Source organism: Cibotium barometz, chromosome 1 (genome assembly GCF_041138505.1).
Source record: "Cibotium barometz isolate CiBa-2024 chromosome 1, ASM4113850v1, whole genome shotgun sequence".
In the NCBI taxonomy this organism is placed as follows: Eukaryota; Viridiplantae; Streptophyta; class Polypodiopsida; order Cyatheales; family Cibotiaceae; genus Cibotium; species Cibotium barometz.
In genome coordinates, this window is record NC_141046.1 from 79,900,025 (window position 1) to 79,926,737 (window position 26,713).

The following is a 26,713-nucleotide window of genomic DNA, read 5'->3' on the forward strand; positions in this document are numbered from 1 at the left end:
GTTCTAAGACTCAAACAGAGAAACACTTTTGTTATTAGCTTTGTCGTCTCTGTCATGAAGACGGTTTCGCTACTTCCTTAAGGCATGGCCCTGGAAGACCCATAAATTGGGCATGACAACGACCAAGAACTCCTGAAGGAGCCCAGGTACTATGCGACTTGCCCTCAGGCTCACCCACTAAAAACTCTGTATACCTGGCGGATTTCCAGAGAGGAATCGCCCTACCCACATTGGGCATCGGCTCGAAGGTGGCGTCCCCATCGTGTAAATAGTTAGAGTCTCCCCAGGAATGCTCTTCATGTCTACTTTAGGTGAGGTTAACCATACTCGTTATCCAAGTGCTCTAGATGCGCATGAGGATTCACACAAGGGGAGAATGACTTCATTTCCCAGCCTTATGTGCGATCGATTAACTGATTTTATTCCTAGCCTCGGCGGATGGGAGCGGGTTCTCATCCCCTTTCTCATGGGGGGTTCCGAGTGTATAGAGCACGGAGATAACGTGGTATAGCCTCACCAAGGAACGAGACAACAAGGGAGTGCCTTGCTGCCTCGCCCCTTGAGTGCAGACGAGGAGTCACCCAAAAGGGCAACCTCACCTCGCAAGCCTCCCCACCAAGGAGGATAGTGACCGATTTTGACTGTCCCCGTTGGGCCTAACACCTCACGGGCATCATAAAAGAAGGTTCTGGATCCGGTTTCTGGGCTCCTCCAGGTGGGAGCAATGCGACAGAATGTTGAGTAAGGATGGGCCCAACTCTATAGAGTCGCAAAGTGGGCAAATAGGGGGGTTCGGTTAGTTCCGATCCGTTAACACAAGTCCTCCAACACGAGCCAATAGCAGATATCTGTCTGTTCCTGCTTTGATATCAGTAGAAAGGTTAGATCGAAAAAGGTACGCTTTGGTGGTAACCAAATCTTGGGCCTTGCCATGCTCTAGCCAAACTACCTCAAAACTTGTTCAGGTTGTCTTGACCTTTGGGTTTGTGCCTATTCTTGTTCACCAAGGTGCAAAGTCCATCCACTTAGTCCTACTTGGGCCCCCATGATACCATGACGACCTTCACATGAGCCCTATTTCCTGACTCTGCAAGCAACATCACCTTGAACCTTGGCATTTTGAGTGTGTCTTTTCTTACTATGAAGATCGCAATATTCTTAGACGTCATCCCAACAAGCTCTACCTGGACGGCTAGGTCCCAAGTTTTACCTGCTTGAACTCTGTCTTAGGTCGTATCTTTTGCTTCCCACTTTGCCCTTTGGCTGGATATGAGTGCTTTCCACAACCAAGTTCCCTTCTAACTTCAGCGAGCCAACTGCCACTCTGTCCCGCCCAATTGCATACACACTGCCACTTACACATTCAACTGTTTCCATCTTTGGGTAAGTTGGGCCAAGTCGCCCTTTGGACTTCAGTGAAACAACTACCACTTCGCCTCACCCAACCATTTGCACAACTGCCACGTTGCACAAATGAGTGTTTCCATCTTCCGTTAGCCTTGGTGAGCCAAACGACGCAGGTTCACTTGCCCAGCACTCTCGTTCTAAGACCATTGCAAGGCCTGCTTTCCTTTATTGAAGTCAAAGACCTGGGGCTCTTGGTGTCGTGTCTCGGCCTTACCCTCACTCGAGTGCGGTTTTATTTGGAAGTGCTTTATTCGGGCAGCTCGTGCACCACGACGGGCTACACGGCCACATGGGGACCCCTCACGGTCTGGAGTACTACTTCCATTGCCCAGGGCTCTTGGTGCCTTGCCAGGCCTTACCCTCACCCAGGCGTGTCCTCGGTGTTGCGGTCAGTGGCGCGTGCGCCTCTTCTAGGCTACATGGCCACAAGGGGGGGACCACTCTACGCGCAGCAGCGTGCATGGCCGAGGGATCTTGGTGCCTCTCCTGGGACTAACCCTCACCAGGAGAAGAACTTGGTTTTGCCTTTGGGGTCATGGGTCTCTTGGTGCCATCTTTGGCCTTACCCTCGCCCGCATGCCCGATGTGTGCCACCATCATTACACTTTCGGGTTCGTTATCGTACCGTAGCTCGATGGTCTTTGTGAAGGTAGATTGCTTGGCTCTTAGAAACCTGAAAGGGATGTTGACACCTTCTGTCTCACCCTGCTTGGCACTACGAAGAAGTGCAGGGCTCATCATGCTTGCCTCACCTGAGATGATCCTTGGTGATCTGAGAAGGGCTTCGGCTCCTCCGGCCTAACCTGTGTTTTGGCATTGCGAAGGAGTGCGGGCTCCCGCTTTGTTGCATTCACCCTTTGGCTTGATCCTTAGTGATCTGAAGAGAGACTCGGTTCCTTCAGCCTATCCCATGCTCTGCAATGTGGAGAAGTGGGGGCTTCTGCTTTGCTACATCTGCCCAAGACGTAATCCTTTATGATCTGAAAGGGCTTCGGCTCCTCCGACCTAACCCGTTTGCATCGTGATGATGAGAGAGGGTGGCTCCATTGCCACAAGGCACACCATGGCCTTAGCGGATGCCTTTGCCGCTTACATGTTCCCTAAATGATTGGCTTGGTGGCTTGCATTCTGCTCTTTCTCTTGGGCACCACACCATCATGACGTCCCTTTCCATTGCATCCAGTTTCTTAGCATAAGCAAAGCCGAGCGCTGTCTCTGCGTGCGTGGCCCCTTTGTTTCCTTCTTTTCTCGACCTTTGAGTGGCTACCAGCCCGCGGTCCCCATCTGAGGTGCTGCCGGTCTATAAAGTGCCACTTTATCTCATTGCTTCCCTCACCATTTTCATCAAAGTATCACCTTCCCTTGGTGGTAACTCTGAAAGATCCTGAGCCCGCTGTTCTTCTTTGTTTGAAGTGTTGACAGTCCCACAAGGATCCAGTTGCATGCTTCTCTACTCAGCTCATATGCCAACACCTTCAGCTGGACTTGCACCCGGAAACCTTACCTCACATGGAACCCAACTGTCCACTGGCCTCATGGCATGTCGGCCAACTTTGGAATTTCTTCGAACAGACTGCGTGGTTGCGATCCCCTCGAAAAACTGATCATTTTTCATGTGTAGCATGTCCCCAAATTCCATCGTTCGGGGGCTCGTCGGGAACTACGTTATTTTAGGATGCCTCGCGTTGGTAGCTCGAGGTCCCGACGGGTTCGACCAACCACACTATCCTGTGCCTTGCTTCCCACTGCTCGAGATAGGTATAAGCAACCATGGGCAAATTCCTTCATCTTGATGCTCAAATCTTAGTCGATAACTTCTGTCGTTCGGCGGCTCGTGGCCGTCACAGTCACAACCCAACTTGCCGTTTTCATCGTTTTTGATGTTTCCGCTGTTCTTGCCGTCATGGCATCACACGCCTCACATAGGCTTCTAAAACGAACCACGCTTTGATACCAAGTGCCACTCTGTTGGGGCAGAGCGGGACTCGGACATCTAGCCGCGGGATGGCCTTCCACAAACCAAGCTTCATGACACGGCTCCATCGGTCTGTCTCGCGCGTTTTCCTTGCAGGTCTCACCGATCACTTGCCTTCATGCCCGGCTTGGCTCCCACAGCCTAGGCTTGGGACTTGCCTTCCATCCATGATCCGCCGGCCCGGCCCATCGACACGGCATGGCTCGCCAGCTCGTCGGTCCGCCGTTTCCACCGTTTCCACCGTTGTGGTCCCGTTTCCACATTTCGACCTGATCGTCTCGTCAAGGTGGGGAGGGCATCCCCGGGGCACTCGACACCTAGGAACCCCCATTGCAACACGGGAGGCCTAATGTACCTACCCGGTGCGTGAGTGCGTTCTAGAGTGCCTAACATGGGTCCATGCTATGCCGCTCCCTTGTACCTCATCCCCATAAAGATGCAATTTCCTCAGCGCGAGTTAGCATTCCCCCAATAGTATTCCCACCTCACACACTTTCGTGCATGTAGGCTTAATGCACACGATGCTAGCCCAGATAAGGTGGGTCTATCCACATAAACTCACTGACCGAGACATGCTTAAGAGCTAGTAGCTTGGAGTGTATTCTAACGTGCTGTGCTTCCTCGTTTAAATGACGATGCGTGCCCTCTTGCACACATCAATATATATTAACGAGCGTTTGCAGCTTTCTCCCTCCTCTTTTTGATCCTGACACTCACAAAAAGCAAACATCAGAAAGGAAAAAGCAATGGGCAACACCTCTTCTATGCTCACACAGTACGACATCGAAGATGTGCAGGAGCATTGCGGCCGATTGTGTAAGGGTGCTACCTCCCTTGCATGCCCTTCTGTCTTTTCCCCTTTTTTTTTTAATTTGGAGAAAAATGGGTCTGGGTCTTATCAATTATTTCAGTATTTCCTTTCCTGCTATGGCTGAAAATGTTTAGCTCCGAGTTTTCTGAAATCATGCCTATTACCTCCATTCCCATGAGACCTCACGGATATAATATGAAATAATTACACTCCAAAAAAAGAAAATCCCCCCCGCATCCCCCATGCTCCCTCCCTAAATTTGTGACTCACACATTGACATGGCTAAGCTGAGAAGAATATATGTTTTGAAATTTACTCTACTTATCTGTTTTATTATTATTTTGGCTATGCAGTCTCCCAGCGAGAAATTGTGTCCTTGTATGAAAGATTTTGCCAGCTCGATCGCAATGGAAAAGGTTTCATTTCTGCAGAGGAGTTCTTGTCGGTGCCTGAGTTTGCTGTAAATCCATTATCCCAGGTAATCTCATTTTTACCCTTTTTTTTGGAGGCATTTGTTTGGTCTGATGGGATTATGGAAACACTGCTCTTAGCCATTTTCAATGGTTGTCTTTGAATATTCGTAGGTAGTAAGGCAAGGTTTTAGCTGAAACGCTAAAAATAATGAATCATTTCTAGATTTTGTAAGTAGAATTAGGAATATTGCAGGTCCACCAAGGCACTAGTTATTTGTTGAGTTTGCTGGTTTCTGCCTTTTATGTGATCAGAGGATGCTAAGAATGCTGGATGGCTTGAATTTCAAAGATTTTGTTGCCCTTCTCTCAGTTTTTAGTGCCAAAGCAAGTCTCCGTCATAAAGTGGAGTGTAAGTACGCTGATTTCATAACACAAAGGAGAGCCGTTAAGTTGATAAGAATATAGATGACCACTGATCCCGCACACACACAGCATTAGTATTTATGTAAATAGCTAAGATATAAAGTGCACATTTAAACAGAATATTAAGCGCATACATATATTCATATGTACACACATAGGCATGTGTATTCATATATGTAGGTGTGCTTGGCTGTATCTGTAAACATATATCTATGTGTGCATGGGTGTATCTATATGTATATCTATACAACCATGCACACATATATCTATGTGTGCATGGGTATATCTATATGTATATATATGGCGCGCACACAGACACACACGCATGCATACATGGGTGCGCACACGTGTATTAAACACATATGCACATGTGTACCTATAAACATATATGTATGTGTGTATATTTGTGTTTGAATACAAATTTATTGTTTGGAAAATAGCAGTCATTTTCAAAGTTTATGATGCTGATGGAGATGGCGAGGTGACCCGTGATGACGTCTTGGAGGTTCTCCATGACCTCTCAGGCCCCTTTCTTTCCGAAGAAGAACGCCAGGTTTTAAAAGATTTTCCACCACCACCTGGCTGTATCTGGCTGCATCAGTTGACCACTTGTAAACAGTTTAAGAGGTAGCCCTTTAAAGTTGAGAAATTGCAGTCTAACAAGGGACTTGTGTGTGTTCTTTTTGGACAGCAAGTAGTAAATCGGGCCTTGGAAGAATCCGGATATGCAATCCACAGCCCATTGACCTTGCAAGGTTTTCTGAAGGTACGATTCAAGAATATTCCTTTTTCCCCCCTCCAGTAGTAGATCCTTCTGTAGATGCTAGGTGAGCTCGCCCGAGGGCAGATGGGAGCCCGCTCGAGGGCAGACGAGAGCGGTGTGAAAGCCCAACCTAGGACGTCTTTTTTGGCTGCCTCTGGGGAGCATCAGCTGGGGCTCAAACTCGGGATCCCCCTGGTCCACAGTGGAGCACGGCCAGGCTATAACGCTGTCGACGCGTTCAGGAAGATTGGATATGGATGCAGTAGAAGGCGGCCCACTTGTGCTTAAGAAGTGCATGGAAGGAAACAGAACCTTTGGGAACAGCTTAAGAACTGAAACTTTGGAAAGAGAGATGCGGTTTGAACACAAAGAGGCGGCATATGCGCTTTACCAGTAATTTGAAGAGGTAAAAGAAACTGGATGCTTGCATCAGGAGGAAGCATAAGCAGATCATTGCCAGTGACAAGACGAGATAACAATAGCAGATGAGAATGAGACCCAGTTTATTGGTGCAGCTAGCAAACTCAAGGTTCCCTCAGTAGACAGAGGCTTTGAGGTCACGGCTTGAATCATAACTGTGCCGTAATGCCCAGTGTCTTAGAGATCTAGCTGGCCCGGTTATCTCGAGAGCATTTGAGGTACCAGAGCTGGCAGGGTTGGGTTCACTTGGGTAACCACTGTGGTGCGGTAGCAGTCGACCTTCTATTTACCCTTCTTTGATTGCTTCTTGGAGTTAAAGTGACAATCTTGCCATGTGTTTCATGGGTTGGCAATAGAAGTATTGTCACATGAACCTCATAAGCTTTTAATGTGTCTTATAATGCTGTGATGTTTTTCATGTGAACTACTACTATTGTTGAGGCCCTTTTTCATGTGAACAGAGGCTTATTTGAGACCTTTTACATTAATGCTTTTAACCCTTTCAGGGTTTAATCTCAAAACACACAAAAAAATATCTGGATGAGGCACGAAGCTTTCAGGGTTTAATCTCAAAACACACAAAAAAATATCTGGATGAGGCACGAAGCTGAGATCTGGCTGACTGGAGAGGAGGGGCTCAATGCTGCTCAATCGAGCTGCTGCACCGTGCTACTGTGGTAAGTGCTCGCCTGCAGCTGGCTGCTGGAGAATGTGGAGGCGGGAGCAGCTGCAGTTACCTGTGGTGCTATTTGTGACTGTTCGTGATACATACTGAGGTGGTTGACCGTTGCCGGTTTGTGGGAAAGGAGCTTGATCATTCCAGCTGCTGCTAGGAGTGTGTATGGATGCTCTGCTTTTGTTGTGGCTAGTTGTCACAAATCCCTAACTTCTCGGGGGCTTACAGGTTATGATTATCTTGAAGCATACAAGGCATGTTGGATTTGATCATGTGTGAATCCATGCGGGGATGATGAGAGGTTTGGAGTATTGGCAATGTCCCATGTGATGTTCCGGTATCTTAAGAAACGGTCCACAGATTTCAGATCATTGGCAACAAGCACTTAGAGATCTTTGGGCAACGGCTCACATTCTATTTTCAGATCTCGGGCAATGGCCACTTAGACATCTTTGGGCAAGGGCCCACAGAGTATTTTTGGACCTCGGGCAATGGCCCCACTGTTACATGCGGAAGCTTTGGGAGTCTTCTTTCAGCCCTAAACACCTTTCTTGGAACAACCTGATGCAAAACGCAAGCAGAAGATGGAGAGAAGAGAGAGAGATAGCTGAGTTTCAGTATATTCATAGTACACGAAAAGGATACAGTTCTTGGCAAGCTATAGGCTGCCCCATCAAAAAGGTTCTTGACTCAAAAAGTCCTATTCTACTGATCCTACTCCCTAAAGGAGTGAATGCGTACCATGAGTTTTGCGCCTACCTTAAATAGGCCTTGGGATCATGTGTGGACTGGCCAACCTGCTGTCGGCCAGGTCCTTGGAGCCATAGTAGTTAGGAAACGCGTTTCCTATACAGGGAAGGAAACTTGGAAACGTTTTCTTGTAGGAAACATGTTTTTTTCAAGCGAAACTTTTAGGAAACCCATTTCAAACAACCCCCTAACTACTATGCTTGGACCCATAAATCCCGTTGCTACAGTTGACACAGGAATAATCCCTTAAACTGCTGGCCGACAGCCTCCTGGTCCTACCACCACATTTTCCGTGCCAATAAAGATGTAGAAGCTCCTAAATCTAGTCCTGAATTTGTTCTTTATCTGTGGCCCTTCAAGGAATAGCCCTGGGAATGAGCATGCACATGTCTTTGCACATGACATCCTGTTACATGCGGAAGCTCTGAGAGTCTTCTTTCAGCCCTAAACACCACTTAGAACATGCTGATGCAAAAACGCAGACAGAAGAGAGAGAGAGAGAGAGAGAGAGAGAGCTGGAAATTCAGTATTTCATATGGTACAAAAAGGTACACAATCCCTTGCAGCCATGGGCTGCCTTCTAGAAAAGGTAGAACACCCTAATCCCTAGTCCTATGTCTAGACCCACACCCAAGAGGGAGTGAATGACTAAAACAATGAGCAAACTTGCCCTTTATAGGCTGGAGAATATCCCCTGGACTGGCCGACTGCTGGTCGGCCAGCTCTTGGACAAATAATTCACATAATGATGTGTCCCTCCACAAGAAACTTTACGGAAAATGCTCCAAAAATCTGGTTCTGTTCTGATCCTCTCTTCTTTATCTTGTTGCCTCTCAGGATTAGCCTCAGAGAATGTACATGGCAAATCTTGCACATGACATCCCCCTCTGCTAAACTTGATGATGGGATTCCAACCTGTTCTTGGATGACTGTCATCATCCCATTCTGTTCTCAGAGTCCCTCTGTCATCCTTCCATCTCTGGCAACCTTTTCATTGAATGTCCGACCTGGTCTCCAAATCCACTCAAACTCTGAATAAGCTCTATGCATATGTTCCATCCAATCCCCAATCCGTTCCTGCCCTGTCTCTGAACACCGTCTTGGTCTTCATTCCTGAGAAATGAGTCTGGCACTCTCACTCCACCCCTTGGAGGATCATCCTCCCTTGGAACCGTTGCGTGAAAGCCTTTCCTAGCTCACAGGACTGCCATTCCCTTTGGGCTTTGTGGAACACCACCAACCAACCTCTTGGGAGCTCTTCTCGGTCTTGTGTTCCTCGCCTTGGGCTTCGTACTTGTGCACTTTCTTTACCTTGGACCTTTACACCTTCATATGGGACTGAATCAGGGTTTAGCCTTGCTGAGCCTGATGCTCTGATACCAATGTTACATGCGGAAGCTCTGAGAGTCCCTAAACACCACTTAGAACATGCTGATGCAAAAAAGCAGCCATGGGATGCCTTTTGGAAAAGGTAGATGAAACCGATCCCGTCAAGTGGGAAAGACTCCGTTGGACACCCACACGCGTAATAGCACAACTTAATACCACAATTTGAAATGGACATATCTCCCGTTCATAGAACAAGTACAAAATATCTGTCGGCACAAAAATGGCACGACGTAAAACATAAATCCTGGTCTTCCTAATGGAGTGACAGTCCCATAGGTAAGACAGCTCCAAGCACGAGCCTCCCTATGGAGTGACAGTCCCATAGGCAAAACACGGCACGAATACTGGCTCTTCCATGGCGTGACAATCCCATGGGTCGAACACAGTCCAGGTCATACACGGGTGGCACTAGTCTGGCTCCCGTCCATACGACACCATCCTGCTAACACGGGTGGCACCAGTCTGGCTCCCGTCCATGTCAGCAAAATACTGGCCTCTTCACATGAGACACTGGCCTGGCCTCAAGTGAACGAGACACAAAAACTGGAGATGGACCAAATGGTCGACCAATTGGTGACATCCGCCTGGGCTTCTAAAGAGTTGTCCTCAACTGAAAAGCCTCAAGATATGCCTGCAACAACTGTGGGTAATCAACAAAATAGTCCTCATTTACCCATTTTGCATCAATAGACAAATAATTTTTAAACTTCACAAGGTATCTCCTGGAAAGCACCATTTGGTCCATCTCTAGTTTTTGTGTCTCGTTCACTTGAGGCGAGGCCAGTGTCTCATGTGAAGAGGCCAGTATTTTGCTGACATGGACGGGAGCCAGACTAGTGCCACCCGTGTGTTAGCAGGATGGTGTCGTATGGACGGGAGCCAGACTGTTGTCACCCGTGTATGACCTGGACTGTGTTCGACCCATGGGATTGTCACGCCATGGAAGAGCCAGTATTCGTGCCGTGTTTTGCCTATGGGACTGTCGCTCCATAGGGAGGCTCGTGCCTGGAACTGTGTCTTACCTATGGGACTGCCACTCCATAGGAAGACCAGGATTTATGTTTTACGTCGTGCCATTTTTGTGTCGACAGATATTTTGTACTTGTTCCATGAACGAGAGATATGTCCATTTCAAATTGTGGTATTAAGTTGTGCTATTACGCGTGTGGGTGTCCAACGGAGTCTTTCCCACTTGACGGGATCGGTTTCATTGGTATCAGAGCGCTTGTTTGTGCGTGGTCTTGGAACACCAGTGGGGCGCTCTCCGCGGAGTCGAGTGAAAGCACAGGACCGTAAAGACTGGACCACGCTAGTGGTTGTTCTACTTCGAATATCTACTTCGAGCCTTTTGTTTGGTACTGTATTCATTTGTACATCCGTTCTTGGAACCCATGGAGCATTGTATTTGTTAAATACTCCCAATAAATATATCATATATTGAGGGGGGGGTAGGCCCGTTCCGGCCCCAGTGCTGGTGTCCATTTATCTCATTTCATTTCATTTCAATTTCAAGTTGTAATTAAGTTGTCCATTTCAAATTGTGGTATTAAGTTGTGCTATTACGCGTGTGGGTGTCCAACGGAGTCTTTCCCACTTGACGGGATCGGTTTCAGTAGAACACCCTAATCCCTAGTCCTATGTCTAGACCCACACCCAAGAGAGAGTGAATGACTAAAGCAATGAGCAAACTTGCCTTTTATAGGCTGGAGAATATCCCCTGGACTGGCCGATTGCTGGTTGGCCAGCTCTTGGACAAATAATTCACATAATGATCTGTCCCTCCACAAGAAACTCCACAGAAAATGCTCCAAAAATCTGGTTCTGTTCTGATCCTCTCTTCTTTATCTTGTTGCCTTTCAGGACTAGCCTCAGAGAATGTCCATGGCAAATCTTGCACATGACACATCCACTTAAAGATCTTTGGGCAACGGCCCAGTGTGGCATTAGCCTTGTACACAATAGAGTACTTGATAGCATATTGGATATCTTTGGACTTTGGTGGGGATGCTCGAAGGGGATTGAGAGATTGATAATTTGTACTTCGGTGTGGATGCTAGAAGGGGTTTTGGATGGTCCAAGGGTGGTTATCGGGTCTTGAGAAAGGGCCACAATATCTACGGTACCAGTGTGGTGAATTGTTGCCATGTACATGTGTACACATGGTGTCTGTGAGGATTTGAGCCATGTGACATGGGGTATTGCCATAAGGAGGGATATCTGGAAGTACAAGAAAGCATATGGGTGATTCTCGAAGCTACATGTGCATCACGGATTCATATGTGTGCCATGATATTTATTTTGTGTGACATTGTTTGGTTTGCTTGGACAATGTGTAACACGCGGAAGCTTTGAGAGTCTTCTTTCAAACCTAAACACCACTGAGAACATGCTGATGCAAAAACGCAGACAGAAGGGAGAGTAGAGAGAGATATGCTGGAAATTCAGTATATTCTTATGGTACAAAAAGGTACCTAATTCTACAACCCTAGGCTGCCTTACATAAAAGGTGGAATACACGAAAATCTGTCCTACTCTAAGGACCCAACTCATAAGGAGTTGAATGAGTAACACAATGAGCAAACATGCCTATTTATTGGCTCTTGGACAATAGAAGAGCTGGCCGACTGACATTTTTCCCATAAATGTGATGCGCCTGCAGCTCAAATCTGGTTCAGTCGACTAGTCTTCATGCAGCCGACAATACCCTCCTTGCAGCCGACAGGTCATCTTGGTCCCTTCTCCTAGTCCACACTAGCCAAAACAGCTCCTAATGCTCCAACTTCTGGTTCTTATCGTCTTTTTCTAGCTGCCCCTTCTGGACTAGCATGAGGATATGTCCATAGGCAAACATGCACATGACATCCCCCTCTGCTAAACTTGATGACGGGATTCCAACCTGTTCTTGGATGACTGTCATCATCCCACTCTATTCCCGGAGTCCCTCTGTCATCCATCCAACTCTGGCAACCCTTTTCACTGAAAACCCGGCCCGGTCTCCAAAACCACTCTGACTCTGAATAATATCTATGCATTTATTCCATCTAGTCCCCAATCCATTCCTGCCCTGACTCTGAACACTGTCTTGGTCTTCATTCCTGAGAAATGAGTTTGGCACTCTCACATCACTCCTTGGAGGATAATCCTCCCTTGGGAACGTTGCCCGAGAACCTATCTGGCTCACAGGATTGCCATCCCCTCTGGCTTTGTGGAACACCACCAACAAACCTCTTGGGAGCTCTTCCCGTTCCCGTGTTCCTTGCCTTGGGCTTCGTATCCGTGTACTTTCCCGTACCTTGGACCTGTACACCATCATATGGGACTGAATCAGTGTTTAGCTTTGTTGATCCTGATGCTCTGATACCAATGTAACACGCGGAAGCTCTGTGAGTCTTCTTTCAGTCCTAAACACCACTTAGAACATGCTGATGCAAAAACACAGACAGAGGGGAGAGTAGAGAGAGATATGCTGGAAATTCAGTATATTCTTATGGTACAAAAAGGTACCTAATTCTACAGCCCTAGGCTGCCTTACATAAAAGGTGGAATACACCAAAATCTGTCCTACTCTAAGGACCAAACTCATAAGCCTGACCTTCCCGATGCTTCTTAATTGCTTGCGTTTACCTTGCTTGGACACTGCCCTGAGAACTGCGACAATGCCCTTGTGGTGCAAAGTATGATGCCCTTGGGGTGGAGGTTGGTCCTCGTGTAGGGTGGGAGGGACTACTAGTCCTTGCAGGTCTACTAGTCCAAGTATGGAACTTTACATTTTTTGATGTGAGTTGTGCGACTTGCAGTGCGTTGGTGATGTGGCTGCACCTAATGCTCTGATACCAATTTGACAGAGCGGAAGTCTTCATGCCTTGATCACATGAGCACTTTGTAGGAACCTTAATGCAAAACGCATCAGAGACGAGAGAGAGAAAGAAAGATACATGTATTATGTACATGAAAAGTTTACATATATGCTTGGCCAGTGGCCTTCTAAAATAAGACTGTCTATGATCAATCTCCAAGAGGGAGAGAGATGATTTATGACTGAATTATGAATATGCCTTATACAGGCTCTTTTGGAACAAGTCAGCCTTAATAGATGCTGTCAGGTAGAAGAAAAGCCTGCGATTGATGTAAATCATCATAAAATGCTATGTTTTCACACTTGTGGCTGTTGGGTTGTTGAGGTGGCACCCCTGGATGCTGGCCGACTGGATATACTGCTGTAAATGCTTGCCAACTGGGTGGTAATGCCCTAAATGAATGCCTAATACTGCTGCCAAATGTGGGATTAGATGTGAGGTTAGCCATGTCACGATGCGTGTGCACCTGACATTGGTCATATAGATTTGGAGATGGTCGTATAGCTATTACTGATTTGGTCGTGTATATTAGGGTTTGACCTTACAACATGCAATCTTTGCCAGGTTGATAGTACAGTTGCAGGGTTGACTGTTGATCTTCATTGGCATTGTATTGGAGCAAAGAGATTTGTGCGACAGCATAGGATACACGGCAACGGCCTGTGGTGTTAGCTTTCTTGGTTCAATGGCATAGGGCAACTTCTTTGGTGCTTGTCACCTACCTTCATGCTTGGCACAGGGCACCTGTTGTGTTGGTATTTATTTGATTTGTATTCACTGTACTTGGAGAATCAGGTGCAGAGGATTTATGGGCACCCGTGAGAGCACACTCCTTTTGGTAATAAAATACCAAAAGAGGGGAGGGGGAGAGGGGTTGGGAAGTTTCCGGCCCATCATTCCGGGCCCCTAGTGTGGTGCACAGTTTTGTTTTAGTTATTTGTGATTGTGCTGTGATTATTGTTTAATCCTGTTTAATGTTAGCTGATTCCTTGCTACATGCCCGCCGCGTTACACGAGGAAGTGGTAACTGCACTCACCTGTAGAACAAGCTGCTTCACTGTGGTGCAGAGAGACGAGAATCTGCCTGGTGTAAATTTCTCAAAGGTTGCTGTGATGATTGAGATGATAGAGGTTGCTTCTTACTTGGGTTGAGTCACTATCCATGATGAACGCAAGTTGCCAGTAGAAATAGAGGTATCCTCTGTAAAGAGTGCTTCTTCAACTACTTATGAATCTTGGTGGCCTTTGAGAGAGATGGGGCTGTTGCATTAGAGGTTGCCTTGAAGGACACAGACTGTTAGTTGGAAGGAACTGAAGACTGTTAGTTGGAAGGAACTGAAGGATGCCCAAAAGGGTGCTCTTGAAGTCTCTTATCTCTATGTCTGTGAACTGCGTATGCAGAGAATATCCTTACACCTCTCTTTCTCTTTGTACTGCAAAGACAACTCTAGACCTAATGTTGAGATAAGAAACAAATAAGCAAAAACCTAATCTAGCTTAAAACCTCCTAATCTCCTCCTATCCTGCTCTGATACCAACTTGAAAGTTGGATCAAAGCACAGAACTTTTTTTTTTTTTGGAGAAATGATTTTAAATAACTATAAAAGACTTCTGACAACCAACCAACTCAACCAGTAATATCCACAAATATTCAGAACTGCCTAGCACCCTCATAGAGAGTTTGAGCTATCACGAGAGGTTTAGAGCTCCCAAGAGAAGTTTGGGTCCAATTGTTTGCTGACTGCTTTTTCAAGGAGGAGGATACCACATGAATGGACTGCAGATACATCCTTTAAGCACAATAGTAAGAGGTCTTCACAATTATACTTGTTTCCCCCTTTGGGTTATACCAAAGAGACCCTGGCCCTCTCCACCAACTTTGTCCAAATCTGTATACAAACAGATCTAAGTTACATCCTGCTAAATAAAAGCTTTTACATCTTTCCCAAAGCAAGCAAAAGGCAGATGAGGACGATCCATTAACCTGTGCAAAGAGTCTAAGCTAGCTTTACACCCAAACTTGAGAGTGCTATGATCAACTTTCTGTAACGAGCTTCCATAAAAAAGAACTGCATTCTTGGAGTTCCATATCTCTTCTGAGCATGAGAATCTGATCATTCCAAACAGGGTTATGCTCTCCTCAGCTAGGTCTACCTCTTTCCCAATCAACCAATGAGACCAAGACAATCTGTACTCTAGTAACCCCATTGCCCACTTATTCATGTTGGACTGCATACTTCTTAATGCTGGACAGCTCCAGAAGGTATGCCACGGGTCTTCCACACTAGATTTACATTTGGGGCAATTTCCTGATGTCATGCCTCTCTTCATCAGCTTTGAACCAATGGGAAGAGAACCTAGCATCACTCACCATAGAAACATCTTAGCTTTCTGAGGAACGTGGAGCCCCCAGAATGACGTTCATCTGCTAGTTCAAATCCTCTCAGGCCAATTCATTTTCCATAGCTTATTTAAGTATAAAACAATGTCATCATTTTGAGTCATGTTGAAATTTAAGAACTGGTCACAGATAGGGTCTTAGGGGGTCCCAACCCAAGGGTTAATGCTAGGTACGTAACACAGATGGAGTTGTTCAGGCTATGGAGGATAAGAACAATTCTAGTGGGGGAGTGTCACAATAACAATCCTCTCAAAATGAGTTTTGAGCTGAGGACGGCTGCTCAATATTTCAAGTGTGACTCCACTGAGCATACACGAAAGATTTCCCGAGGACATCAGAGGAGCAGTTTGAGGAGGCTTCTTCAGACCTAGAAGATGATTGTGCAGGAGGCACGTGTGCAAGTGTCTCGGCGCTTTTCATTTTTCGAGTTAGTGGCACAACAAGGGTAAAGAATTGCATTAATTTCTAGGGAGGGATTTGATGGAGAGTCTTCATAGTTGCCAATTGCATTAGGTTGAAATCTTTGGTGGTTTCTTCAGTTTTTTTGGGCTAGTGCAGGAGGACTCTTCAGAATTGCTGACTGTGTTGGGTGGGGTATTTCAGTTTCTAATGTCATGGCAGTATCATAGGAGGGCATGTCAGTGGATGTGCCTTCACTACTGGAGAGCATGTCTTTAGGGATGTGTCTTCATCCTACGAGTAGGTGTCAGTTGGTGTGTCCTCACAGGAGGCTACGGAGGATATACGAGTTTGTGTCTTTACAGGGACGGACTCCTTGGATGCTATGCAAACAATGGCCATAGTTGTTTTTCAATGTATCAGCCTATAGGGTGTATCATAGCCTATAGGGTGTATTACTTGGAGTATGTTCTATAGGAAGGTGTCCATTGTGAGGACCAAGCATCGGCCCCAGCAGCATGGGGATGTTGGTTTGAGCATAAGGTTCCGAGCGGTACTGATGGTTTGGTGCAGCAATTATGAGCAGTGTTGTCTGTGGTTTTGATTTCTTCCACCGGAGTGCATTGGAATTGGGGCGCAAGGCTCTCTGACATCTACTCTCTTTGGAATGCGAATAATGAACCTAATTCTTACGTATATAGATGATTGGTTAGAGTGCCCTTAACTTTTGAGTTACTAATCAACATTAGTCTAACTTCATTAGAATTATCCAGTCTAGTTAAAACATCAGCCATTTCACACCATAGCCTCTCGCTTAGGGTGGCATGCATGAAAACAATTGCCTTGGGTTTGTTGTGCATAGGCCATCCACCCCTAGCAACTGCAACAGTGTGCTATGTCTTAGTGTTCTCCTTGGCCATCTGCTCTAGAGGCGCCATTATCATTAACCCTCTCTACTTGCGCGTGATGACACGTCTTGACTATGCCGGATAGGTTCTTTGAGCTACTTGTCTGTGAACCTTTATATTCATATATTGTCTCTTGGGTGATACCACTAGTGGCACTGAATTCAAAGAGGGCAAAAGCTGAACGGTATTTGAGGTTGATGGCGGAGGTGTGGATGAGGTTGCTATGGTTGCTACTGTGAAAGTGGATGCCTTAGTAGACTTTTCAGCGTGAAGCTTAGTGCAATCTTTCTTCACGTGTCCCACAGTGTGACAGAAGAACCAACGGTTTTGTGTCGTGTACTATGTCTGTTCATCCGGCTGGAGATGATCTCCAATGACGCCCTCCTTAGCTTTTTCCTCAAGAGTCTTCTTGGGCATAGAATCTTTTCTATTGCCCGATTGACCCGAAGAATTTTTCTTTTGGTCCTTTTGGTCTTTTTGTTATTAGCCCCCTTACCTTGGGTAGATGACTGTTGTTGGGGCTTTGGGGAAGACTGTACCTGCTTGGGCTTACCTCCATTCAACATCAACTCCTGATTCTGAGCGAGGGTCAGTGCCCGTGCATAAGTTTGAGGCTCAAAATTTCTCACTGGGTACCTAATGGTAGTGTCTGAACCTCGAATGAATTTCTTGAGCGAATGAATTTCTTGAGCTCATCTTTTCCGATATGCCCAATTGCCGTGCCATTGTAATGACCTTGTTGGAATAGGTCAAAACAGGGGAACCACCCTGAGTGAGTTTGTAAAGCTCGTCCTCAAGATTGGTCATGTACTGTGGTGGAAGAAAACGGGCTTTGAGGTTATCCATGAAGGTGGTCCAATGAAAGTGGAATTGGCCTGTGATGGGGTTTGTGTGAAGTTGTGACCACTGTTGCCACCAAGTAACAGCCTCCCCAACGAGTTGGGGTGCTGCTACATGGACTTTGTCTTGTGGATTTGTAATTTTAGTTAAAGGAAAATGTGCTTCAAATTGATGAATAAATTGAGTAACTGCAGCATGATCACACTTACCACCATACTTACTAAAATTTGGAGAGGTTCGTATGACGATGGTAGGGGCGGTGGAGGATGAGGAATTCGGAGCCTGCTGAGGGAGAGACGCCAGAATCTGTGCTATTGTTTGCAGATGCTGGATTTGTAGAGCCTCCCAGTCGAGTCTTTGCTTGTCACGTGCATACCGCACTTGGATACCACGCAGACATTTCTGTACAGAAGGTGAAGGACCTGGGATGGTAAACTGGTCCCATGTGAGCCTAGTCCGAGACGAGTCAGCCAGGGATCCATCCCAGTCGTTCGAGGTCAGGTGTGCATTGTCCTGCACAGGAGTCCAAGGTCAGGTGTGCACTATCCTGCACATGAAACAGTGCCAGTCCGCGCTGTGAGTCCCCCTCTGGAATGATGTCAGTGATTCTGTGTATCTGGTATGGTACTGGATGCCAGATCATTGTGTAGGTAGTTAGGGTTTACTTTTAGGAAAAGGGGCCAGCCCATAGGGCTACCCCAAGTCTTTGTGTGGGCATGGGGATAGTGTGAAACCACCCCCATGAGGGCCAGGAAGGCCCTAGCTGAACCCACCAGCCTAGGGGCAGGCTAGGGGAAAACATACAAGATATGCAGCCTTATATGGTTGTAGGGCAAGTATGGGGCAGCCCATACGGCTGCCCAGCCCCCAAGTTGCTTGCAAAACAGTGCCTAGCCCCTAGAGATTCAGGCGCATGATGCCCAGCCAGCCATGAAGAAAAGCGCAGCTTCTTATGTGATTTATTCAGTATTAAATGCTGAATATTCAGTTGTGGGTCAAAAAGATTCTGGCCGCCTTGATAAGAGCTGGCCGACTGCTATTTATCGGGAGTATAAATAGGTGAGCCCACAATTCATTGTGTTATCTCATAATTCACCAAGTGCTGAGGCAAACTAGGGCCAGGACAGCCAAGAAGTTGCTTACGCAAAGGGGTGGAGGACTGGAGGTCAAGGGCATAGATTTCTCAGCCAAGAAAGGTCAAGTTTCTGTATTTTCTTTTTTTAGATTTACATCATTCTAATAAAGCAAATACACTATCCGTGGTGGGGGTCCTATAGAGGGTATTTGGGACCCAATACTGTGTCCTCTCCTCTCTCTCTCTCTCTCTCTCTCTCTCTCTCTCTATTTTCTGCACATCTTCATTCAGTTTTGTGCGTTAATTCCGTCGCGAAAAGTGTGCTGATTTCTAAGCATTGAAGTTACCGATCTTCCCCGAAGCTTCCGCATGTTACAGTGGTATCAGAGCCTACTTCAAGAGCAAAGATTCAGCAAAGAAACCAGAATTTTTTCTCGCTCGTGTGGTTGGTTTTAAGACGCCGGTGGACTACCCCTTTCGGAGTGACTCGTGTCTCTCGAAGGACGGTTGGTTTTCAGCCCTGGACGTCTCCCACACACACAGTGGATGGTTAGATTGCGCTCCGGAAAGGAAGTGCGTTTTCCTGCTATGGCGAGCTTCGACGACGAGAGAGACCAAGAACCATGGGACTAGAGTGCACCAGGCAGCCCAGCTAGGGCACCAAGCTTGAGTGTAGCAGAGATGTTCCAGCAGATGATGCGAGCAATCGCAGACCAGACAACCAAGATTGAAGAGCAGGCTAGAAATGGCCCCGCAAACGGCTAGAAACGGGCAAAAGAAACAAGTCTGACTGCGTAGAATGGCTCCTTGCCGTCTCCCCACAGTGCCGTCCCCCACAGTCGTCCCTGTTCCTACTGCCGTCCCCTTCACCGTCCCTCGTGAGGGGCGCCTCCAAGGGGACGTCCGACCGTCCCCTGCCGTTCCCGTTCTTGAACCGTCTCAACTCGGCGTCCCTCCATTCCAACAGTCCGTCCCTTCCGTCCCCTGTGACTATGGGGCTCATGCCCACACCAGATTAGGTATGGCAGCTTATGTGTGGGACGAGTTTGTCCGCGACCTTAAGCAACGGTTTCTACTGCCCCACTATCTTGAGCTACTCGAAGACGAGTTCAGGGAAGCGTGTCAGAACGCGCAACCAATCCTTCAGTTTGGCAATAGAATTTCGACTCTATGTCTGCAATTAGGCTTATTTGATGCGGACAAGAAAGGGCAGTTTTTGTATGGCCTTGACACGCAAATCTAGTGGGAGGTGCGTATGTTTAGGCCAGCCACCTTCAAAGACGCACTCTCGCTTGCGTAGAGTGCAGAAATGAAGCATAATGGTGGCAAGCCCAAGACTTCCCAACCGGCTTCTCCTCTCTCTTAGATCAAACCAAATAAAAAAAGGAGCCAAACTGGTCCAAATCTTGTCCAAATTCAGTTATTCTTAAGTTGGAAAATTCTAGAACTCAGTTGGACTCAGTTAGTGGCCTCCCTCACCTATAAATAGACCCTCATTCTTTTGTATTCTCATCTGTGAACTAAACTATGCCGATATTACTCTAAGATAAGCTTATTTTTCATTATCCTCTAAAAATCCTCTATAAATTGAAGAAATTAGAGCTTCTCTCTCTCTTCAATCTTCCTTGGAGTCTTCATCAACATACCAAACCAATTGAGTAGTTGGGGGCCTCTACTTTGATCAAAGAATAATCTAGGAGGTAAAGTGTGGTTTATGGTCTTTTTTTTAAAATCTCTAAATGTTTCTTTCTTCTCAACCTCTCTCAAGCTTGAGAAGCATTCAATTGAATGGCTTTTTAATACAATTGAAGTGTTATTTAATGAATTGTAGTGATAAAACACATAAATTTTCATTTATGTGTTTTATAATGTTTTTTTAAAAGCATTTCTCTCTCTCCCCCAAAGAATGGTCATTCCTATGATCTATTCTTTCATTTATGCTTAAATTATAATGTTTTTTTTAAAGCATTTCTCTCTCTCTCCCCCAAAGAATGGTCATTCCTATGACCTATTCTATATTCAAATGAAGCTTCTCATGAAGCAATTCCCTAATCTAAAAGTAATTTCAATGCTTGTCAAATTGAGATCAAACAAGTGGCTTTTTAATGCTTTTATGCTATTTAATTCATGAAAAAATTAGGAAACAAGTCCATAATTGGATATTGATCCAATTAATGGTTATTCTATCATATGATATTACTAAACTTTATGTTTCAAAATTATTGAGAATTATCAGTAATAGCAGTGGAGCTATAGCAAAATTTTTGAAAAAATTAACACAAATCATTTTTATTCATAATATGAAAAGAGGACTTCCTACCATATTCTAGGATTAATCATCTTAGATTAATTGAATGATTCTCATTATAATCATGAAAAATTTGATTTTTATGTTTATGCATAAATAGTTAATTAAGAAAAAGAGAAATTTCTAGTAATTCGTTTTTATGTTAAAAGAGTAATCTCCATGACAATGGAAATCCATGTATTCCAATGAAGTAAGAGAAAAATTGTGATGCTAAAATAATATATATTTTATCTAAAAATTAAAGAAAGATTTTAGTTAAATTTATCTTTTTGCATAGATAAATTTAAATGATGAAAGAGGGATTCCCACCATATTGGAATTCAAATATTTAAATGAGGAAAGTGTAATTCCTAGTGTAAATGAATTAATGGAGATTTTTATTTAAATTTTAAGAGAAAATTTAGTTGAATTTATCTTTTTGCATAGATAAGTATAAATGATGAAAGAGGAATTCTCATCATATTGGAATTCAAATACTTAAATGAGAAAAGTGAAATTTTTAGCTTAATGAAATTAATGGATATTTTTATGTAATTTTTAAGAAGAATTTTAAATAGATTTAATTTATGGTATGTGATAGAAGGAATATCTTTGGATATTTTAATTGGTAAAATCACTAAATGGATATTTACCCAAAATTAGATGTTTATCTGAAGGAAATCCTTGTAGAACTAAACCGAATGAATTTGATTAGACTACGAGAAGGACGGACAGTAAACCTACTTGTCCATCTCTCGATATGAATCAAGTAAAAACTTCATGATCAATTCCAGTTCTAATCACAAAGAATAGATTACCGGAACTAAACTAGTTTTTTCTGACCGAACTCACCAAGAATCTAGTTGGACAATCAGACTGAATGATGGGTAGATTATCCTGATGAGAGATCAAGGATTCTCATTATGAAACTGGAAGTTATGGAAAAAGGGTTTTTGGTACCAATCTCAAATTGGAATTTTACTTGTATTAGAACCTATGTTTTTTATTCAAAGGACTGTTTTACGTTAGAATGTTGGAGGAAGCATTTGGCTTACGTTTTTCTAAGAGGAGGTTCGTTGGAACAGCTGGCGGGGAGTCGTCAAGGGACGTCGCTCGCGGTAAAGCTTGCCGAGGTCTTGACTAGTCTCGGTACGGTTAAAATGGTGCGCTTCTGGTACCATGGGCGAGGACCGACGAAGCGATCCCCGAGTGAAGTGCTAGGTTACCTAAGGAGGATCCTAGAGAGTTCTGACCAGGCAATGCACGGGCTCGCGGTTGCTAGGACACCCATGCGTACGTCGAGGAAGATTTCGGATGGACTAAAAGGAAAGTTTTTTGGAAACCAAATTTTGATACTGGATCTCGTCGGTTTGCCAGCTGGTCTTCAACGGAGAGTCCACAGGATATTATTGTAAAACAACGGACTCGGAATTTTGAAAAATGATGATCAGAAATATTATGATTTCTATTGAAGGATTATTTTAAAGTCAGTCGAATTTGTTATAAATGGTAATTTCATATTGGGTGTGTACGTGGTATGCCTACCTTAATTTTTGCATGAATCGTCGGCTAGGGAGCCTGGGAACTCTTTTCCTCGGTACCCGGGCAAAAACACAACCAAAACTTTATAAAGGAATCCCACCAATACAGTGGTCAGGTGGTTGGCTAATCCATGGGCCGGATGGGGTTAGGCTGTGGATCGGAGGATTCCTGAGAAACAACTAGATACGATTAGTTACGTTAATTAGTCTAAATCCTGAGAAGACCTTGTTCTGTGGGAGGGGATCAGCGGCTGTGCCTCGTAAATGAGAAAAAAAGCGGTGATTCCATGGACCAAGTGCAAGTCTCTTCTTGATCTGACTATGTGACTTAAGGTTCGGTCAGATCAGTTTAACTAGTTAAGACTTTGACTCGTTAGAGTAATTCCCCCGTTAGAAGATTTTTCCCATGGCGGAATCGCCCGTGCCTTCCGGGCGAGGGGAGTCTTCCGGGCCCGGTCTCGAAGGGACCACCCGGGCTAGCCTCTCGTCCCGGACATCCACGGGCGAGGCCCTGAGTGTGGGTCTCCGCCCCGTGTGGGAGGCCGACGCCGCTTCCACCGTCGGCAGGGTACCGCGGAGGGGGCAGGGACCTCACAGTACAAGGAGGGTAGATGTTTCTTTTGTCATACAAAAGGACATACTTCTCGGGAGTGTCCTAAGAAGCCTCCAAAGCCCGCCGCCGCTGCCTCCACAGCTTCCGTGGTGAGCACAGCTTCCACACAGATCCCAGGGGCTGTCCCTAGTTCTTCAAACCCCGGTGCTTCAGTTAGAGCAATTATTAGCCGGGAGCTCGAAGATAAGTAGAAGAGCGTCCATGACCCGGAGTATGAGCGCAACGAATTGCTGAAGTCCTTTGGCTACATAGGTGGCCAGAGAGTCGTCGTCTTGTTTGACAGTAGCCACATGGAGGATGTGGTCACGGAACAGGTCGCTAGGCGTGCCCGTTTCATCCTAACTTCGGTGGACAAACAAGTTGAGGGTTTTAGCACAGGCATGACAACTAGCGTCGAGTATGAAGCTCTAGGTACTAAGTTAGTTATTCAAGGCATAAAATTTGTGCGTGATTTTATGGTTGTCCCTCTTGTAGGAGCATACATAATTTTGGGCATTCAGTGATTTCACAAGTTTCTTCCTGATATCAAGTGGGACAAGCACACGTTCCAGATTAATCGGAATGTGTCAAATGCCCCAGTGACCATTAAGTGTGAGCCAGGAATTTCGAACTTTCCACTCATAAGCCACTTGCAGGCTAGGCGAGCAGTCAGGAAAGACGCACATTGTGCAATAATATACATCCAGACAGCCCAGACGGTGGCCAGTGCTTCCGAGAGGTACTCGGCTCTTCATGAAAAGTTCTAGAAGATTTTTCTTCGGGACAATCTCCCTCCCCAGCTCCCCGCGTCCAGACCGGAGGACCACAAGATTGACCTCCTTCCAGGCTCGGAACTCCCGAGCAAGTTTCCGTATCGCCTTTCCAAGGCAATGGCATCGGAGTTGGACTGCCAACTCCAAGAATTGTTGCAATCTGGCTTCATCCGTCCCAGCGTGTCACCATTTGCAGCATTGATCTTATTTATCAAGAAGAAAGATGGGTCTTCTCGATTGTGTGTCGATTATTGTACACTCAATAAGCTGACTATCAAGAGTAGATTCCCGATGCCTCGAATAGATTATATTCTCGAGAGGTTGAATGGAGCAAAGGTGTTCTCGAAACTTGATTTAAAGAGTGGGTACCACCAGGTGAGGATTGTGGAGAGGGACATCTCCAAGACAGCCTTCTATACGGAATGGGCCCACTATGAATTTGTGGTCATGCCATTTGGCTTGACGAACGCCCTAGCTACATTTAACCGCATGATGATGCGTGTTTTCCGGGATTTGATTGCAAAGTGTGCTCATATTTCTGGACAATATACTGGTATTTTCAGCTATGGTTGAGCAGCATGACATTGATGTGGAGAAAGTTCTTAAGTTGCTGGAAAGCAACGAGCTCTATGTTAATGACAAGAAGTCAGAATTTTATTTGTTTCAAGTGCAGAAGTGGCCGAGATTGTCAATTGGGAAGTACCTCAGACAGCCTATGACATTAGATCCTTCGTGGATATATGCCAGGTATACTCCACCCACATAGACAAGTTTTCTGATCTCTCGGCAGATCTCACTGATCTGCTAAAGGGTTGAACACAAGAAGACAAAAGATTCGAATGACTCCACGAGCGTTGGAGGCATTTAAGAACCTCAAAGTGGCTTTATCAGAAGCGCCTTGTTTAGCACTTGCCTCGTGGGACAAGCCATTTCAGGTGATCACCGATGCGAGTAACATTGCAATTGTAGGTGTGTTACAACAAGTAGCTTACATGTCTCGTAAGTTACTGTCCGCAGAGAAAAATGACTCAGTCTATGATCATGAAGTCTTAGCAGTTATACAGGCCTGGAAACACTGGAAACATTTTCTTTATGGCCGTGACTTTGAGGTTCGCACTGCCCATCAGGCATTATGTTGGATTCAGACAATGCCAAGTGCATAGTGGAGTGATCGACAACATCGCTGGAGTCAGATATTCTAGCAATTCGGTGGTATGATTGAGTACCTTCCAGGAAAGGCCAATTCAGTGGCCGATGCTTTGACCAAGAAGGGACAAGTGACTTCGATTCAGACCACTAGACTCGATCTTGTTGGTACAGGACTAGATGACATGAAGCACACGTATGCGGATTCCGAGGAATTCGGTACACAGTGGGAACAGGCATTGGATGCCACAGGACCATGCCACTTTTTAATACGCGATGGTTGGCTTTTCTACAAAGGCCGACTGTGTGTCATGAAGTCGTTCAGGGCAACTCTTCTCCATGATGTCCATGATGCCATTACTGGTGATCATAGGGGCATGAATTCGACTCTGGAGAAATTGGAACGGCAATATTATTGGCCAAAGATGAGACGAGATGTGTTAACATATGTACAATGCTGTGATATTTGTGAAAAGGTGAAAGCTCCTCGTGGAAAGAAGATAGGGTTGTTACTGTTAGAAGTCATCTCCTGTCCAGTTTTATACACCAGGGCCTTTGTTGTGGGTGTGCCCGCCCTTATCAGGTGTTTTATCATTTTTCCTCACTCCCCGTATTTTTCCCTAATTTTTCCCTATTTTTTCCATTTTTCTGTGGCATGGGAGGCAGTCTAGTAGTGGCAGGAGGACCCTGAGCCTGGCCGACTGCATCTGTGACATGGCCGACTGCAGTGCATGAGTCGTGGGACTCTTCTGGTGCTGGCCGACCCATTCTGATGCTGGCCGACTGTGATTATCCAGTCGTGGAGGTTCTTGTGTCCAGTCGGCTGCCCTATAGCAGGCCGACTGCTGATGTGGGGGCATATATATAGGCCCCCAGCCCCATACCACTCTTTGTATCATATTCGGGATCTTCTTGTGTATATCAGAGCAGAGTTACACGCCTACATCTCTCTCTCTCTTGTGCTGTTTTTCTGCATGCGTTTTTTGCTCGTGTTCCCAGATCTGGTCATCATCTCCGCTGCGTATTCTGACATGGTATCAGAGCCCTAGGCTCTAGATAGGTCTTGGGATTTGTGTGAGTAAGAGGGAGACTATTTTGTGGCTGATTGGTGGACTGTTTTGGGCGGATTGGGAAGAGGAGAAGCAAGAGGAAGGCGGGCTGATTTGCTGAGCCACTTGCAGGTTTTAGTTCTTCTTTGTTCCCACCCACTCACCCACCCTTTTCAGAGTACATCCCCGCTATGGCAGATCTGTTTGAGATGGCCGAGAGACATGTGAAGATTCCGACACTCCCCACGTTCTCGGTGGACCGTCAGTTGGACGGGAGAAACTACGGCATATGGAAGGTGATGATGAAAACTGTTCTGGAGTCCTACGACCTCGCTGATTTCGTCATTGTTGGTGTTCCACGGCCGGAAGTTGAGGAAGGGGAGTTACCGTCAACCTGAAAGGACGGGGAGGCTCAGACACAGATGTGGGATCGTGTCAATGCCAGGGTCCGTTCGTTTATTTTCCTCAACTGCACACCGCAGGTAATCAATCATGTAAAGCATATGACGCTGGCCAGAGGTATATGGCAGCATTTGGCCTCACTTTACAACAGGGTATCGCCCATGAAGGGATTTCCTTGGAAGTACAGATGCGGGTTATGAGCCCTGCAAAGTCGTCGACGATGCGGGAGCATATTAACAAGCTGTAGGCTCTTCAGTAGGAAGTTCTTTAGGCTGGGAAGGAGATATCGTCAGAGGACATGGTCATCACCCTCTTCGTACTCAGCATTTTACTCGTCGTTGATTACCAGTGGAGGCAGGCTCAGCACCATCACGTGGGAGGAGCTTGTGCCCATGGTCCTGGACCAGGAGGAACGA

At 45.8% G+C, this 26,713-nt stretch overlaps 1 protein-coding gene across 4 annotated transcripts in view; it reads left to right on the forward strand.

Moving 5' to 3' along the window:
• The first annotated feature begins 3,900 nt into the window (after positions 1-3,900).
• Positions 3,901-26,713, forward strand: part of LOC147642478 (uncharacterized) — a 36,239-nt gene continuing 13,426 nt past the window's right edge. The window contains exons 1-5 of one of the 4 annotated variants that reach the window (XM_086806934.1): positions 3,908-4,198; positions 4,547-4,671; positions 4,919-5,015; positions 5,470-5,582; positions 5,721-5,795. In XM_086806934.1, the coding sequence (XP_086663060.1) occupies positions 4,129-4,198; positions 4,547-4,671; positions 4,919-5,015; positions 5,470-5,582; positions 5,721-5,795 (480 nt within the window). In that variant the 5' untranslated portion in view covers positions 3,908-4,128. Of the gene's footprint in view, positions 4,199-4,546; positions 4,672-4,918; positions 5,016-5,469; positions 5,583-5,720; positions 5,796-26,713 lie in introns of all 4 variants that reach the window. The other 3 variants (XM_086806922.1, XM_086806928.1, XM_086806914.1) reach the window with 3 other exon arrangements.